Source organism: Nasonia vitripennis, chromosome 1 (genome assembly GCF_009193385.2).
Source record: "Nasonia vitripennis strain AsymCx chromosome 1, Nvit_psr_1.1, whole genome shotgun sequence".
NCBI lineage: Eukaryota > Metazoa > Arthropoda > Insecta > Hymenoptera > Pteromalidae > Nasonia > Nasonia vitripennis.
Window position 1 is genome coordinate 2,763,694 of NC_045757.1, and position 15,973 is coordinate 2,779,666.

Below are 15,973 nucleotides of genomic sequence, written 5' to 3' on the forward strand. Positions count from 1 at the left end.
GAAAAAAGATAAGCCGAAGATTACATCAAATCGTACGATTGTTATATTTCACTATTTTGCAATAATGGCGTAGATAAGATGATCGGTATCTCGATCTGTCTTATAGAAATTCAAAGGTGTGTCTTTCCTCGTTTCATCTCGTATAGTTTTTATTATTTAGGAGAAGCGAAATGTAAATATATTTCTGTTGCCCGCGAGATTAGAAATCTGTAATCGGATGACGATAGGCAACGCAAAATAGTTCGTTAACTGGTAAGGCAAACGTTATAATGTACATATATAGTGGTAAACGGTAAATAAATTTTCATCGTGACAAACACGCGCCTGCGCTTCCGAGATAATGATCCACTATGTATTAGATTGATTTACAACGAGAGGTGTATACAGGTGTTTATTCGTTTAATGTTAGGCGACACGTGTAAAATCGTTATTGCTTATGCTCGAAATGAGCTTGACACATCTATATTTATTCATTTATTTACAAAGTCAAATGCACCAGCTTCATCCATGATCAATCGTGAATTATACATTAAAACTGATCAGCCCAACTATCCCAATTTTCCCGCAGCAGCAAGATCGTCCGGTACTTTTCCTTCCATCCCCACACTCGCACCTCTATACCTCTGAACTACCAAAAAATTCCGTGTCCACTATATAGTACACACAGGTACTTTTTCTCCAGATAAGCCCGCACCGCCGAGAGAAAAAAAATAAAACCAACACCCATCGCGAGCCTCCGCTTGATAAGGGAAGCAGCAGTAGCAGCAGCAATAGTGTATATAGCATATATATATAGTCGAGAAAAAGGTCGTACAGATAGGCATCGCGCTTATCAGCGATTCGGTACTGTTTTTCTCTGACCCCGTGGTATCTTCTTCCTCGGCATACGCGGCTGAGTCTCAGTCGCACGGGGCAGCGCGTCCCGGTACCAGTGCGCGCGTACGCGAGACGTTCCGATTTTTCGATTTTTATGTGAAAATAACGAAGGACATGAGTGCGATACAGAGAGGCTTGCAGCGACCGATGCTCGGGCCCGGCCGGAGCTGGGCATTCAGGAACAATACCTCCGGGCTACTCGTTAACTCGTCCAGATGCATCAGTGTGAGTTTACGCTTGATAAACACGTTGGATCGATCGGTCGTCGATCGGTAAATCGATGAGAGAAGTTATACTTGCGCTCGTGCTGAGGGCATATCATATATTTACCGTTATTGTATTAAATGGACGAATCTGTGACATTTGGTAATATCTGTAAAAATCATTTATAAATCATAAAGCATTTTTTAAAAAAATCAAAAAGCGACCCCCGCCAGGATGATCGAATTTTATGCTCGCGCGAGTAGATAATGCATTCAATCAATTATCCATTATTATCTCAACCCGGACACACTATATATATATATATATATATATATAAAAAAAATCTCCAAGGCTCTGCTGTTTACGGAATTTTATCTTGTTTGGCGATTGTTGCAAAACAAGGTGGTGCCAGCTTCGGCTCGCAGTATACCCACTCCACAGGGCCGCATCGCAGTCGCGCAATAATATATAACGCACATTAAACTTGCACGTCTTCGCGCGGAAAATATGGTAAACAGAATACGAAACGCTCGTGCGGCTTCGAAAAATATCTCGCTCGAAATAGCAACTCGCTTAGATCGGCAATTAGTCGCTCGAACATATAAGTGTAATCAGCTTACGCTCTTGTTGATCTATGACGATTTGTGTATGATATATTGTATAGTAGTGTGATATGATATTGGTACATACATGGTATAGGACGTAAACTTATATGAGGTGTATCGTTTCAGAAGTCTAGGGAGAAGGAATTGTTGAAAAGACACGAGGTAAATAAGTGACACGAGCTTCATAATAAGCTTCTGTTATACAGAGCAGCTGATAATAATAACTCTATTGATACACACTTTATTGAAATGCAGCTATAAACCTGTTTTCGATTAACTCTCATCGCTTTTACTGCATAACTGACAACTTGTGTATCTATATATACGCGAGCTAAATTCTCGTCCGACGAACCGGATATTTTTTTTTCAAAATCGAATGATACCGCATCGATGCGTTGTCTGCTTTTATATATAAACGGCACGCGCTGCGGTTTTATCTTTGCGCAACCGCGCCTGTATCCCATATATCTGGACTTTTTTCGCGAATCGGCGCTATCGCGCTTCGATTAATGCAACAACCAATCCTTCTGCTGATTATTTGAATACGCGATTGTACTCGAGCGAGGAGATTCTGAAATTTTTATGAAAGTATTCATGCACGAGCCGACGGCTTTTCAAAAAAGGAAATTATGTAATGTGGATTCGATAGTTGAATAAAGCTCTCGAGTACTATGATAAGGCGATAGATTTACGCGATGCTATGGAGTAATTCAAGCTTCGAGAATTTTATGCTACGGTTAGACTACGTTGACAAACGTTTTCCGAAAGCTGATCGTTTGATTTTTAACTATCTAATCTAAATCAAGTTTTGCTTTATACGCTCTAACAGGCTTTTCACCTCCAAATTCTGCCGAAATAACTCACCGCTTGTTTAACCAATCGACTAACAAACCTAAAACCACGCCCGCTTTACAAAAGCAAATCCACCGCACAAAAACCTGAAATAACCTAAACCGACCTTACAGCACAGCCTCCGAGGCAAGGTGATAGCGATTCGTCGAGAGGACCAGTCAGTATGGGAACGTCGTGCCCCGTTGGCCCCGTCGAACGTTCGCCGGTTGATCCGCGCCGGCGTCAAGGTTATCGTGCAACCGAGCAACCGACGAGCTTACCCTGCTGGCAGTTACCTGGCTGCCGGTGCCCAAGTCCAGGAAGACATCAGCACCGCCTCCGTCATCTTCGGTGTGAAGCAGGTGCCCATCGACGCGCTCATCCCCAACAAAACCTACTGCTTCTTCTCCCACACGATCAAGGCCCAGGAGTCCAACATGCCTATGCTCGACGCCATCCTCGACAAGAACATCAGGTTGCTGGACTACGAGAAGTTGACCGATGACAATGGACAGCGACTGGTCGCTTTCGGAAAGTACGCCGGGGTCGCTGGAATGGTTAACATTCTCCATGGATTGGGTCTCAGGCTACTGGCTCTGGGCCATCACACGCCGTTCATGGTAACATATCATGGTTCATAAATGAAATTGTAAAAAATTATGTTTTACGCTATTTCGATCGATCGACAGCACATAGGACCGGCCCACAACTACAGGAACTCGGGCATGGCCAGGCAAGCGATCAGAGACGCTGGTTACGAAATCGCCCTGGGTGCGATGCCCAAGTCCATTGGCCCGCTGACTTTCATCTTCACCGGCAGTGGCAACGTCAGTCAAGGTGGACAGGAGGTCTTCCAGGAACTGCCCCACGAGTACGTGCCACCGGAGATGCTTCGTAAAGTCGCCGAACACGGAGGTATAAGAAGCGATAATCTGAAATGAAAGTTACGTGATCAATGATCGTGTGATCGTGGAAACCTATAATAATAAAGCGCTGATTATATTATGCATTTAACCGACAAAATGTTCACACACACACACATACAGACGCGAATAAAATTTACGCATGCGAGGTCCGTCGTCGTCACCACCTCGAGCGTAAGGAAGGAGGCGGTTTCGACCCGGAGGAGTACGACCAACACCCGGAGCGTTACATCTCGACGTTCAGCAAGAAGATCGCGCCTTACGCCTCGGTCATCATCAACGGGATCTACTGGGCCGTCGACTCGCCGAAACTACTAACCATACCCGACGCCAAAAACCTGCTGAGGCCGGCGTACACTCCTTGGTTACCGATCAGCGTCGGCGCACCTGCCCTGCCACATCGAATGCTCGCCATCTGCGACATCTCTGCCGATCCTGGCGGTAGCATAGAGTAATTAATTTATCTTTAATTTTCGATTTTATTTAAACCGATTTCACGCGATTTACCGACTCACGTTGATAATCAAGGTTCATGAACGAGTGCACGACGATCGACACACCGTTCTGCCTCTACGACGCGGACCGTAACAAGGACACCAAGTCGTTCAAGGGCCCAGGTGTCCTGGTCTGTTCGATCGACAACATGCCGACACAGCTGCCACGCGAGGCTACCGATTTCTTCGGTGACCTGCTCTTCCCTTACGCCCTCGACATCATCAGGTCGGACGCCAAGAAGCCGCTCGACGAGCACAACTTCACCCCAGCTGTGCACGGTGCCATTATCGCTTCGAACGGAGAGCTCACACCGAACTTCCAGTATATCCAGGAGTTGAGGCAACAGAACACTATCCGCAGCAGGCACAAGGACAACGGGGACGTGTCCAAGAGTCGCACCGTGAGTGTCTCTTCGGTGTCTAAACTTCGTAGCGATTTGCTGAGGGCGAGAAAAGTACTTGAGATGCTTTTGCGAAAATTAGTCGGGGATCGATAGTCCATTATAATTATAAGCGTATACTGCGTCATGTTTCGCAAATATATGAACAATAAAAAGCTTCATTAAGATAACACGAAATATCATTCTTTTTTTTTTTTTTTTTTCATTCAACGTTTTTCATCAGCAAACCACTATCATTCAATTTGCAGGTGGTGGTACTAGGCGCCGGATACGTTTCGTCTCCGCTGGTCGAGTACTTGCACCGTGACGAGGACCTGCGAATCATCGTGGGCTCGCAATACAAAGACGAGGCTGACGCCCTTGCTCAGAAGTACCCGGGCGTAGAGCCAGTCTTACTGGATGTTGTCGAGCGACCAGAGGGTCTAGACGAGATCGTCGACACAGCAGACATCGTTGTATCGCTCCTACCTTACTCGCTTCATCACATCGTCGCCAAGAGCTGTATCCAGTCGAAGAAACACCTCGTCACCGCCAGTTACCTTAACGACAAGGTCAAGGCTCTGCACGAGGAGTAAGTGAAATATTTATTTGGTATATTTAGCATATTTTTTTACGCTCGATGGTGTGTCTGTAGAGCCGAGGCTGCTGGTGTGACGATCCTCAACGAAGTCGGTCTCGACCCAGGTATCGATCACCTGTTGGCTCTCGAGGTCTTCGATGACATTCGTCAAGCAGGAGGACGCGTCGAATCGTTTGTTTCCTGGTGCGGTGGTCTTCCCGCTCCAGAGTGTTCCTACAATCCTCTTAGGTACAAGTTCAGCTGGTCACCTCGAGGTGTTCTACTGAACACTTTGTCGCCCGCCAAGTATTACCACGAGGGACAGGTAGGTCGAACTCGATTTCCAAATTCAAATCGCCAGCCCAAGTATTTTCAAATTTATTAGAAGCTCTGATTCACGTAAAAATAATGTTAACAGATAGTGGAAATCACTGGAGGCGGTGACCTCATGTCGACGGTACAGCAGCTGGACTTTTTACCAGGTTTCGCTCTCGAAGGTTTTCCCAACCGCGACAGTACCATCTACAAAGAGCTCTACGGTATCCAGCACGCGAACACGGTGCTTCGTGGTACCCTCAGATTCCGTGGCTACTCGGACACGATCCAAGGTCTCCAGCTTCTAGGACTCATCGACCCCAACGCCCATCCCATACTTCACCCCAACGGACCTGACATCACTTGGGTAATGTCGTTTATCCTACTCAACAATTCATTCAACTTTATGAAAATTGTTAACGAAAAACCTGATCTATTGCAGCGATCGGTGGTATGCAACCTGCTAGGTCTGGCGAACGACGACATATTCTACGAGAATCTCAAGCAGAAGCTGGCTGAGCGTTTGGGCTCGGAGGAACGTGCCAAGTCGATAGAGGATCTGGGTCTTCTCAAAGAAGACCCGGTTCTCAAGCTTAACACGCCTCTAGACACCCTGAGCCACTATCTGTCGAAGAAACTTGTCTATGAGAAGAACGAGCGCGACCTGATCATTCTAAGGCACGATATCGGTATTCGCTGGCCCGACAGTAGGTTGGAACAACGTGGTATCAACATGGTAACTTACGGAGATGTCAAAGGTCACTCGGCTATGGCCAGAACCGTCGGCTATCCTACTGCTATCGCCGTCAAGATGATTTTGGATGGTAAGCTAACATATAGAGAGAAATAATAGTAATTTTTGTAGGATTAGTTTCGCGAAATTATTATTTAATACTGAACTTATTATTTTGTGTAGGTGAGATCCAGCAACGCGGAATGGTGCTGCCGTTCACGCCCGATATCTACCGACCTATGCTGACGAGACTCAGGGCCGAGGGTCTCGAGTCATTCGAAACATCGAAATGGCTATGAGAAAATCGTTATCCAACCAAATTACATCGCTGTACAAAAAATTATATATATACACGTTATGTTCATTTTAATTTTGAAGTTTAGGCTTAAGATGTAAGGTTGATGTCATTTTCGCCGTTATATAAATATATGACTTTTAAAGTATATATATATTTGTGTGTGCGCAGTTTGCTATTGTTATTATTATTTTAAATATGAAGTAAATTTGTTTTTTCAACCTATAATATATACAATTGTTATTTATCCAGTTTAATTTTAGTAATATTAACTTGATATTGAATAAATACAAATTTTTAACTGAATCCTTGAGAAATGATATTTATTCGAACCATAGATAGTTGATTAGTTAGATTTTCCACGAAAATTAGAATAATTTGTGCATACGTTAAAATATTTTGTTGGCCCTGAAAAGGGCCGATTGATTAAATTGTCAAATAGTTAAATGGTCATTTCTTCCAATTTATTTGGAGCTGGTGTACTTGGTGACGGCCTTGGTGCCTTCACTGACAGCGTGCTTGGCCAGTTCACCGGGGAGCAGAAGCCGAACGGCCGTCTGAATCTCCCGGGAGGTGATGGTGGACCTCTTGTTGTAGTGAGCCAGGCGCGAAGCCTCGGCGGCGATGCGCTCGAAAATGTCGTTTACGAAGCTGTTCATGATGCTCATGGCCTTGCTGGAGACTCCGGTATCGGGGTGGACCTGCTTCAGCACCTTGTAGATGTAGATGGCGTAGCTCTCCTTCCTCCTCTTCTTGTGCTTCTTCTTGTCACCCTTGGTGATGTTCTTGACAGCCTTGCCGGCTTTCTTAACTGCCTTTCCGCTTGCTTTGGGTGCCATGGCGAGGATAGTATTCGGTGTACGGACGTAGACTGAATGGTGTCGGGATACGTATGTCGGCGCTCTTTTATTTGGGCCGCCGCAGCTGCGCCGATCCGTTCATCTGTCGCGCAGGTCGCGCTCCCCCTCTACTCCGCGAACGAGCACAATGTCTGGCTCGGCGCAGGGCCGCCGGAGAGTATAAAACAACAGCGCGAGCCTGCTAAAGCACCAAATACTCTAGCGTCGTCTCCACAGCAAGTTCGACTCTACACCCTACAACTCATTATGTCTGGACGCGGCAAAGGTGGTGGCAAAATCAAGGGCAAGTCAAAGACCCGCTCCAACAGGGCTGGACTCCAGTTCCCCGTCGGACGTATCCATCGTCTGCTGAGGAAGGGCAACTACGCCGAGCGAGTGGGCGCCGGTGCTCCGGTCTACCTGGCCGCCGTTATGGAGTACTTGGCCGCTGAAGTCCTCGAGTTGGCTGGTAACGCCGCTCGCGACAACAAGAAGACGAGAATCATTCCCCGTCATCTTCAGTTAGCCATCCGCAATGACGAAGAACTTAACAAACTTCTCTCAGGAGTCACCATTGCCCAGGGTGGTGTGTTGCCTAACATTCAGGCTGTTCTTCTTCCCAAGAAGACTGAGAAGAGTTCTTAAACTTGTTTCCCATATTCAATTAAAAAAAAATCAATCGGCCCTTTTTAGGGCCACCATATCATTCAAACGTGAACATAATTATTTTTTACAATATTTCATTTATGAACGTACCCATCATTACTTTACAGTGTTGAATGTGACAGTCAAGCCGTGCTCAAACTGGAATCAAGTGGATTTCATAATAATGTACTAGGTCTTGCATTTATTCAACTCTTAATTACAAAACAAGTCTCGAGATGGTCTGCCTGAATTAGTGATGGGCGATTCTTTAAAAAAGAATCGATTCTCAAGAATCACAGATTTCAGAGAAATAATCGAAGAATCGACCAATTTTTATTAATATTATTGAATAAAATAGAATAATATATATCATATTATATTAATATTATTATACTCTTTAATAACTACATGATTTTTATAAAATTATAAATTGATAATAAAATTTGATATTTGGAAAGTATGATTTTACAATAATATTTCCATTTAATACAGTTTTATAGATGACTTGTTTATTTTGACATATACGCACAATTTATGAGAAATGTTTGTTTTGCGCTTTATTCGACATCATGAAATATATCTCTTCACAAGCCTTGACTTTTAATTTTTATTTTATAATTTTTATTTTTTATTTTTCACTTAAAATAAAATCGAAAAAGAATCGATTCTCGATTCCCAGTTTCAAAATAATTGAGAATCGAGAATCGTCAGTAAAAAAGAATCGACAAAAGAATCGGTCGATTGTTACAGAATCGCCCATCACTAGCCTCGATCGATTTTTGGGCGCTGGAGAGGAGTGGGGCTGACTAGAATGGTGGACGGTTCCATCGTAAAGCCTTTACCTGGTTCTGTTGCGACACCGCCTTATCGGACGACACTTGGTGTCCGTCAGTTCCCTAGACCTTTATTAGTGCTTTATCTGCGTCTCCGTTTTATTATCGCCTTATGAACGATGAGTTAGCTGTATTATTTTCCGAGTTTTTGAGTTTTAATATCTTTACTGTTGCGTTTTGAATTTCGCGCGTTGCGCCTTAGGTGAAAGTCGAGAGTTAGCCACGGTTTTGTCGGTGGCGTCCTTTTCGGACGTGAGTGTTTTACCTTTCTCGGATAAAGTAGCTCGATGTTTGGTTAGTACATTCCGCTCCCTGGCGAACGAGTCGTTTTTTACACAAAATAGGCATAATTTAAAATAGTGCATGATACTCTTGTCATAACTAGGTAGTCCTTTACGACACATCGTATACACTCGGATGCTAATACACGCCATGCGAATATTATGCCTATTATAGCAGTATATGGTATGTCGAGGGCGAAAAGTGAACATTTTCAGAATGAGTATACTTAGCTCACAGACACACTCGCGTTCGATTTGCACTATAAACTCGACACTGCTTTAAAAAGCCCATTTTACGCCGTTGGTGCAGAATATAGTTATTATATTCAAATCGTCATGGTATTTTGCAAACCAACATGGTTTTTATTGAAAAAATAATAGGCATCGAATATAAGATTATTTTGCAGTAATGCCCACTCAATTGTATACCTAACGATGTACGTATATTTCGATTTCATATACACTACATACATACGCCTATTGAACAGTTCGAAAAAGGTGATACAATACTTTCATTTCTATGATTAACGATTATGCTAAGACGGGATATTAGTTTAATAAATTATTTGATCGACGTCTTATCGTATATTTTTAAAATTTTTATATTTGGCTAACAATAAAAGTATCAGCATTTTTGTACGAAATTCAGACGTATCCAATCCATATACGTATGCTAGTTGTGCAAGCACACTTGTACTAAATACTGTTGTTTTTGTTTGTTAATTAATGAGATATACAATTTTATACTCCAAACATACTATTTAATTTAAACAATAAAGTATTACTGAAATTGTCATAAGGGTAATAAATATTCCGATCAGCTGTATTCCTTTCTCTTATGATACCTGGCTGCAGAAAATCTTGAATCTACATTAAAAAAAAATAGTGATTGTGGCCTTATTATAGGAAATACAAGTGAAAAATTATTTCTTCAATTAATGATATGATTAGACTTTAATTTATAAAACAAATAAGGAAAAAAACTTGATTATTTAAATAAATATTATCGATTATGTAGTAGAAAATCACTGTACGAGAAATATATCTCATCGGAAATTCTCTGATTATTTCTTTCTGTTGATGTGCCAAAGATTTTCCACAATTCCACATTAAATTGAAGTATATGCACTATTCGTTGCCCTTTTTTTAAATCTTCAAAGTAATGTTTTTGACAATAAAATTGGCCAATAAAGTTAAGAAGATGGGAAAATTGGTGTATAAGATACTGTTCCCAGACCAGCTCTAGCCTGTTGGGCTCTCTGTGAGGTCCGCGCTCATGGAATATAACAGCAGCCGATAGACCGCACGGCATCATTCTCTCTTGAACCGACATAGTAGCCAGTTCGAACACCGCATCATCATGAGCGACGCAGTAGCCGAAACATCACCCGCTGCACCAGCAGTGGCATCACCGAAGAAGGCCCCGGCGGCCAAGAAGACCGGAGCAGCCAAGAAACCGGCGAAGCCCCGCACTCATCCTCCAGCGGCCGAGATGGTCCTGGCTGCCATCACCGCTTTGAAAGACAAGAAGGGATCATCCCTCCAGGCGATCAAGAAGTACATCGCTGCCACCTACAAGTGCGACGTCGACAAGCAGTCGACCTTTATCAGGAAGTACCTGAAGTCCGCCGTAGAAAAGAAGGTGATCGTGCAGACCAAGGGATCCGGAGCTTCCGGTCGCTTCAAGCTCGCTGGCAAAGCTGAGGGTGAGAAGAAAGTCGTTAAGAAAGCAGCAGCCGCCAAGAAGGCAGTAGCGAAGAAACCAGCTGGCGAGAAGAAAATTGCGGCTAAGAAACCAGCTGCTAAGAAGCCGGCGGGTGAGAAAAAGGCAGCTGCAGCTAAGAAACCAGCTGCTGCCGCCAAGAAACCCAAGGCTGCTGCGAAGCCTAAAGCCGCTAAGGTTGCCAAGTCTCCTGCGAAGGCTAAGAAGAGCGGAAAAGCCCCGGCTGCCACCAAGCCTAAGGCACCTAAGCCAAAGAAGGCCGCAGCACCCAAAGCTACTAAACCAAAAGCTTCTGCTAAAAAGTAAATTATAAATATTTAATCGGCCCTTTTTAGGGCCAACACATCATGACCAAACGGCCCTTTTCAGGGCCACCAATATATTTCAACGTAGCAACATATTTTATTTGATTTTCTCCATGCTCTGCTAATACAACATAAAGATCACAGAAAGCCTTGCAAAAAAACAATTTTGACTTTTCAGCAATTATCGCTTCTCTTCGATCATACATACCTAGTAGACGGCCTGCAAGTTAACGGAAAATGGATATTGCAACAAAGTGTCACGGTTCAAAATGTTTCTACCAAGAGTAGCGTATCTCATATTTGCTGAAAAAATTAGTTTACATTTCGCTGGCTTCCAGCGAAGTTGATTCTCGGATATGCTGCAAGAAGTATATTATCGGACCATACGAAGCACGTTTCAAATCCCTCTGGAAAAGTAGTACTTTTTATTTTTCGCCGCGAAGACTAGCACTTTTCACTCGTTTGTTGTGAAGACTAAGTAGCACGTTTCACAAATTGGTGCGAAGACTAGTACTTTTCACGAAAACACTTGCGGTTTCGGGGCTTTATACTCAATTGATAATATTTATAAAGGTCAAAGTGGTACATTCACATGCAAAGAGACGGTTAGTACAAAAATTATTAAATTATATCGTCGATTTACGTCGAACTAATTTTCGCAGCAAATTTGCGAGTTGGCTATTCTTTGTGGCAAACTAAGTTGTGCTACTGTGAGTAGAAAATGGTGCTAATTTTCATAGGGAATGAATATTCTTAGTTATAAAGCTATTTCTAACTTAAATAAAATTACATTAAAAAGTAAACAAGTAAAATAATAAGTTCAATACGTTAGAATTATTTGTTGGCCCTGAAAAGGGCCGATTGTTTAGAGGAAAAAATAGGAAATATAAATTAGGCACGTTCTCCGCGAATGCGTCTCGCCAGCTGGATATCCTTTGGCATGATGGTGACGCGCTTGGCGTGAATGGCGCAGAGGTTGGTGTCTTCGAAAAGACCGACGAGGTAAGCCTCGCTAGCCTCCTGCAGAGCCATGACAGCCGAGCTCTGGAAGCGCAGGTCGGTCTTGAAGTCCTGAGCGATTTCGCGCACAAGGCGTTGGAAGGGCAGCTTGCGGATCAGGAGCTCCGTGCTCTTCTGGTAACGACGGATCTCGCGAAGAGCCACGGTGCCAGGCCTGTAGCGATGGGGCTTCTTCACTCCTCCAGTCGCAGGGGCGCTCTTGCGAGCGGCCTTGGTGGCGAGCTGTTTGCGGGGAGCCTTTCCTCCAGTAGACTTGCGAGCGGTCTGCTTGGTACGTGCCATTGTAGTAGCGCTTCGTAACGTTAGACTGACGAGACGAAAATGATGTTTGTTTCTCGCTAGAGCGACTATATTTATATGGTCTAGAAGACGCAGCTGTTCTGGAGAGTAGTAGAGGGGGAAGCTCAGCGTCGCTCGCTGCTTTGGTGCGCACATCTGCTGCCGGTTTGGCGGGGGAACATCAGCTGCTGGCCTATAAAAAGGCTCCCTCTTCCAAGCAGCGGCATCAGTTGGTCATACAACGTGTTTCGGTCTACTACATTCCCTTTGAATAACTCGATATGACCGGACGTGGAAAGGGAGGAAAGGGTCTGGGAAAAGGAGGAGCCAAGCGTCATCGCAAAGTTTTGCGTGACAACATCCAGGGCATCACCAAGCCCGCCATCCGCCGTCTGGCCAGACGTGGTGGTGTTAAGCGTATCTCTGGACTGATCTACGAGGAAACTCGTGGAGTCCTCAAGGTCTTCCTTGAGAACGTCATCCGCGACGCTGTCACTTACACCGAGCACGCCAAGAGGAAGACCGTCACCGCCATGGACGTTGTCTATGCTCTCAAGAGACAAGGCCGTACCCTTTACGGATTCGGCGGTTAAATCATTCAACTTTTTTACCTGCAAACTCAAACCAATCGGCCCTTTTCAGGGCCACCAAGTTTTTCAAACGTACGCAAATATTTGTCATGCTGTGTCAAGGAAATTCCAGATTTTCCGTAATCTGGAGGACTCATCGTCGCGAGAGTAATCGTGCCGTGTCAAAAAAACACGACACACTATATATGGCATGAACTTGGATTTGTACACTAACTAAATCTCGGTTTACGCACGTTGTCACAAAATATACGATACTAAGAGGGTAAAAGGATTTGACCCTCATGGGAACTTTCTCTTGCTTTACTTGGGCGGTAATGGTGAATCTACTTTACCACACTAGTATCGTAATCCAATGCTTCTTATTATTCCTATTAGTCTAGGCGCTGAGCACTGGTCGTCGGACTTAAATGGCCAAGGTTTTTTCTATGCATTTTTGCCTCCTGAACACGAATTTCCAGTGTGAAATGCTCAAAATAGCAGGTAATTTGTTATTAACAAATTAATTGTTAATATTCAACAAAATTATATTATTTCAACCCAGAAAACATTATTTTAGATTCTTCACACGATTCTAAATCGAAAATGTTCTCATAAGATTTTCTGAAAAAGGCTTTGTTTTTGAGTAAAAAATTAATCAAGTTTAATAAAATTGAGAAAAAATCTCGATTTTGACCGGATTTTAGTACTCTTTTACTCGACAAGAAAGCCTTTTTCAGAAAATCTTATAGGAACATTTTCGATTTAGAATCATATAAAGAATCTAAAAAACTGTTTTTGGGTTGAAATACTTGAAATAAAACATAATTTTTTTAATATTAAAAATTAATTTGTTAATAACAAATTACCTGACCACTTTTGGGCATTCAAATCCGACGAAAAGTGCTAAGCGCCTAGACTATATGCTCATTCGATTATTCAAAGTTCCCGCTCCATGTTGCTGGCGATCTTTAAGTTGACAGCTCAGTCAAAATACCCATGAAACTTTTGGATGGCATCGTATGTACTTCATGCACACAAATCCGTAAACATGGATTTTGCGTAGATTTTGGAACCCTTACGTTATCCATAACTTTCCGATAACTTCGATAAACATACATCTTTTCTTTGGTCTATAGCAGGTAGTAGCAGGCACTTTTAAAGTTACCACGTATGCGTACTTTGTCAATACAAATACGTTTCTAAGAGGGCACCGCAGTTGCTTAATACTTATGGCGAAAAATTCACTGGCATTTATGCATAAATATAACTTACTTCCCTCTCCCGCGTACTTTCAGCAGCGCCCCTGGCGGAGCAATAAGCCTCAATTATTGATTGACATATTCAAATCGGGAGATCGGTTTTCACCACTAAGCCATTAACACCAGGCGCGCTGTGTCCTTTGAATCCTATAAACCCGTAAACATATTTGACAACGCAAATAAGTATCGAAAAGCGAGAGTATCTGTGATACGTGACTTGAGCGAACATTATCTACCGGAAAATGAGTTCCTCAAACGAAGAGTTCGCAGTTTCTGACAACGCTTCTCAAACTCAGTTGATGTCTTCAAATTTTGAAGATGGCGACGATAAACTCAAGCCACTGGACACAGACGATAAGATGCCAGAATCGCAAGTGGAAATAAACAAAGATCCAGCCCAACCGCAAAGTGCTGACGGGCCCAGTGACGGCCTACCTGGCCCACAACAGGCTACGTGTTCGGAAGATGTACCCGGCGGTGTTCATGATCAGCAAAAATCCCAACCAATATTATCAGACACGAAGAAGTACGAGCTTATCCAGGAACAGTTGCAGTTATACCTGCATGCACAGAGATGCCAGCTTCGGGAGAATATACTTGATGAGCGGAAGTGCAACCTGCCCCACTGCAAAATCATAAAAAACGTATTGATTCACATGTCGAACTGTCAGGCAGGAAAGGACTGCACAGTTGCCCATTGCTATTCAGCTCGCCAGATCATCGGCCATTGGAAGTACTGTGCGACAAAAAGCTGCCCGATTTGTCTGCCGCGCAAGCGCAATTCTACGTTCAATCTCGTTGGCGTCAATCGTGAGATTAATTATTCTTTAATGAAGTTCGACATACATGTAAGAGTTAAGCATGTAAAAGTAAATGTAACTTTTGTATTTCATTTGCAGCTACTTCACCCGATATTCAGAGGACTCCGAGTTTTGCGGACATAAAAAGAGCTTACGACGCGATCGTTATCGCTGTACCATCAACAAGCGGTGCTGCCGGTGTAGCTGCAACCGCCGCTACAGGTAATACTCAGCAGGATTACGATATTAGATACCTTCAGTTACCCGGCTGTCAACCTGGTCACCTCGACCCGACGTTCGTCCAAGCCACCAAGGAGTGGCAGCGAACATTCAGCTCCGATCTCAGAAGTCGTCTTGTATACAAACTGTAAGTCGTTTCTTATTTATTTATTCTTTTCATGCTAGTACGAATAGCCGTATTGAATAAGACAAAATATTGTAAAAAGTTGTCACTCTTTCATTAAAGCATAAAATAAAAACTACGGTTATAATAAAATTTTTACCATTTATTCTCTATAGGCTCATAGCGATATTCCCCAATCCCAGTCCTGAAACTTTCGCAGATCCGAGAATATTGGGTGTAATGGAATGCGCCAGGAACTTCGAAGTTGACGCGTATAAAGTTGCCAATTCAAGATCGCAGTATTACCACCGTCTAGCCTATCATATTCTCAGAATAAGAAAAGACATTAGTAAGTTTACACGATTTTCATTTTTTTTTTTAAACGAATTTTAACACTTTTTTATATGAATCCGCTTTCTCCGTATATTTCCAGATGAGCAGCAGAGAAGACGCATCGAAAGGTTGCAACTACAGCAGCAGCAATTAAGCACATCCTCCGGCACAACGACTGTCTGATTTTTATTATTTATTATAGCCACAGATCTGTATTAATCACCAAAATATCCACGCGTTTCACATTTTATATCATCTGCTTTAATAGATTTTATTTTTTCTGACAATTTTGATTTTCATTGCGCACGATTTTTAATTTACATTTAGAATAGTGAGAAACTTCGTTACTTTTTCGCAATATTGTGTAATTTAAACAAATTCACCATATTTAAAAATTCGAGAATCCAATTAACAGATTTTTTTCAATAGCGCAAGCTATAATACCAAAAATTACTTTGAAGTTGGAGCACTACATCAACAAATAAATGTAAAGTACCCTTCTATTACA

General features: G+C 42.9%; 7 protein-coding genes across 10 annotated transcripts; 5 read left to right on the forward strand and 2 right to left on the reverse strand.

The window, feature by feature from the left end:
* Positions 1-886: 886 nt before the first annotated feature.
* Positions 887-6,406, forward strand: LOC100123521 (alpha-aminoadipic semialdehyde synthase, mitochondrial). Of its 4 annotated transcripts, none has more exons than XM_008204698.4 (11): positions 887-1,101; positions 1,812-1,847; positions 2,651-3,136; positions 3,206-3,431; positions 3,563-3,890; positions 3,968-4,334; positions 4,583-4,905; positions 4,969-5,218; positions 5,312-5,575; positions 5,651-6,032; positions 6,125-6,406. In XM_008204698.4, exons 1-11 carry the CDS (start codon positions 991-993, stop codon positions 6,238-6,240), a joined length of 2,889 nt encoding a protein of 962 aa, XP_008202920.1. In that variant the 5' UTR covers positions 887-990; the 3' UTR covers positions 6,241-6,406. The 4 variants fall into 4 exon arrangements, with proteins under 4 accessions (XP_008202920.1, XP_008202921.1, XP_001607166.1 ...); XM_008204699.4 differs by having other exon boundaries at positions 1,815-1,847; XM_016981028.3 differs by lacking the exon at positions 887-1,101 and adding an exon at positions 1,507-1,590.
* A 227-nt stretch (positions 6,407-6,633) lies between these two features.
* LOC100123528 (histone H2B) lies at positions 6,634-7,131 on the reverse strand. Its single transcript, XM_001607675.4, has one exon. The coding sequence runs from the start codon at positions 7,073-7,075 to the stop codon at positions 6,701-6,703; it is 375 nt and encodes a 124-aa protein (XP_001607725.1). The 5' UTR covers positions 7,076-7,131; the 3' UTR covers positions 6,634-6,700.
* A 159-nt stretch (positions 7,132-7,290) lies between these two features.
* Positions 7,291-7,773, forward strand: LOC100116743 (histone H2A-like). Its single transcript, XM_001607667.6, has one exon. The coding sequence runs from the start codon at positions 7,343-7,345 to the stop codon at positions 7,718-7,720; it is 378 nt and encodes a 125-aa protein (XP_001607717.1). The 5' UTR covers positions 7,291-7,342; the 3' UTR covers positions 7,721-7,773.
* Positions 7,774-10,149: 2,376 nt separating this feature from the next.
* On the forward strand, positions 10,150-10,935 carry LOC103315496 (histone H1B-like). Its single transcript, XM_008204700.3, has one exon. The coding sequence runs from the start codon at positions 10,195-10,197 to the stop codon at positions 10,861-10,863; it is 669 nt and encodes a 222-aa protein (XP_008202922.2). The 5' UTR covers positions 10,150-10,194; the 3' UTR covers positions 10,864-10,935.
* Positions 10,936-11,703: 768 nt separating this feature from the next.
* LOC116415983 (histone H3) lies at positions 11,704-12,230 on the reverse strand. The gene has a single exon (XM_031922061.1). It carries the CDS (start codon positions 12,162-12,164, stop codon positions 11,754-11,756), a length of 411 nt encoding a protein of 136 aa, XP_031777921.1. The 5' UTR covers positions 12,165-12,230; the 3' UTR covers positions 11,704-11,753.
* Positions 12,231-12,391: 161 nt separating this feature from the next.
* Positions 12,392-12,808, forward strand: LOC116415987 (histone H4). Its single transcript, XM_031922065.1, has one exon. It carries the CDS (start codon positions 12,443-12,445, stop codon positions 12,752-12,754), a length of 312 nt encoding a protein of 103 aa, XP_031777925.1. The 5' UTR covers positions 12,392-12,442; the 3' UTR covers positions 12,755-12,808.
* A 1,257-nt stretch (positions 12,809-14,065) lies between these two features.
* LOC100679057 (CREB-binding protein-like) lies at positions 14,066-15,752 on the forward strand. The gene is made up of 4 exons (XM_003425511.4): positions 14,066-14,799; positions 14,889-15,156; positions 15,309-15,481; positions 15,566-15,752. The coding sequence occupies exons 1-4, from the start codon at positions 14,232-14,234 to the stop codon at positions 15,646-15,648; spliced, it is 1,092 nt and encodes a 363-aa protein (XP_003425559.1). The 5' UTR covers positions 14,066-14,231; the 3' UTR covers positions 15,649-15,752.
* The last annotated feature ends 221 nt before the right edge of the window (positions 15,753-15,973 follow it).

Coding starts and splice junctions, on each gene's coding strand:
- LOC116415983 (XM_031922061.1), bottom strand. CDS start 12,164: ATGGCACGTACCAAGCAGACCGCTCGCAAGTCTACTGGAGGAAAGGCT.
- LOC100123521 (XM_008204698.4), top strand. CDS start 991: ATGAGTGCGATACAGAGAGGCTTGCAGCGACCGATGCTCGGGCCCGGC. Junction 3,891..3,967: donor GATCCTGGCGGTAGCATAGA/GTAATTAATTTA, acceptor TTGATAATCAAG/GTTCATGAACGAGTGCACGA. Junction 5,576..5,650: donor ACGGACCTGACATCACTTGG/GTAATGTCGTTT, acceptor GATCTATTGCAG/CGATCGGTGGTATGCAACCT.
- LOC100679057 (XM_003425511.4), top strand. CDS start 14,232: ATGAGTTCCTCAAACGAAGAGTTCGCAGTTTCTGACAACGCTTCTCAA. Junction 14,800..14,888: donor CAATCTCGTTGGCGTCAATC/GTGAGATTAATT, acceptor TTTCATTTGCAG/CTACTTCACCCGATATTCAG. Junction 15,482..15,565: donor CAGAATAAGAAAAGACATTA/GTAAGTTTACAC, acceptor GTATATTTCCAG/ATGAGCAGCAGAGAAGACGC.
- LOC100116743 (XM_001607667.6), top strand. CDS start 7,343: ATGTCTGGACGCGGCAAAGGTGGTGGCAAAATCAAGGGCAAGTCAAAG.
- LOC100123528 (XM_001607675.4), bottom strand. CDS start 7,075: ATGGCACCCAAAGCAAGCGGAAAGGCAGTTAAGAAAGCCGGCAAGGCT.
- LOC103315496 (XM_008204700.3), top strand. CDS start 10,195: ATGAGCGACGCAGTAGCCGAAACATCACCCGCTGCACCAGCAGTGGCA.
- LOC116415987 (XM_031922065.1), top strand. CDS start 12,443: ATGACCGGACGTGGAAAGGGAGGAAAGGGTCTGGGAAAAGGAGGAGCC.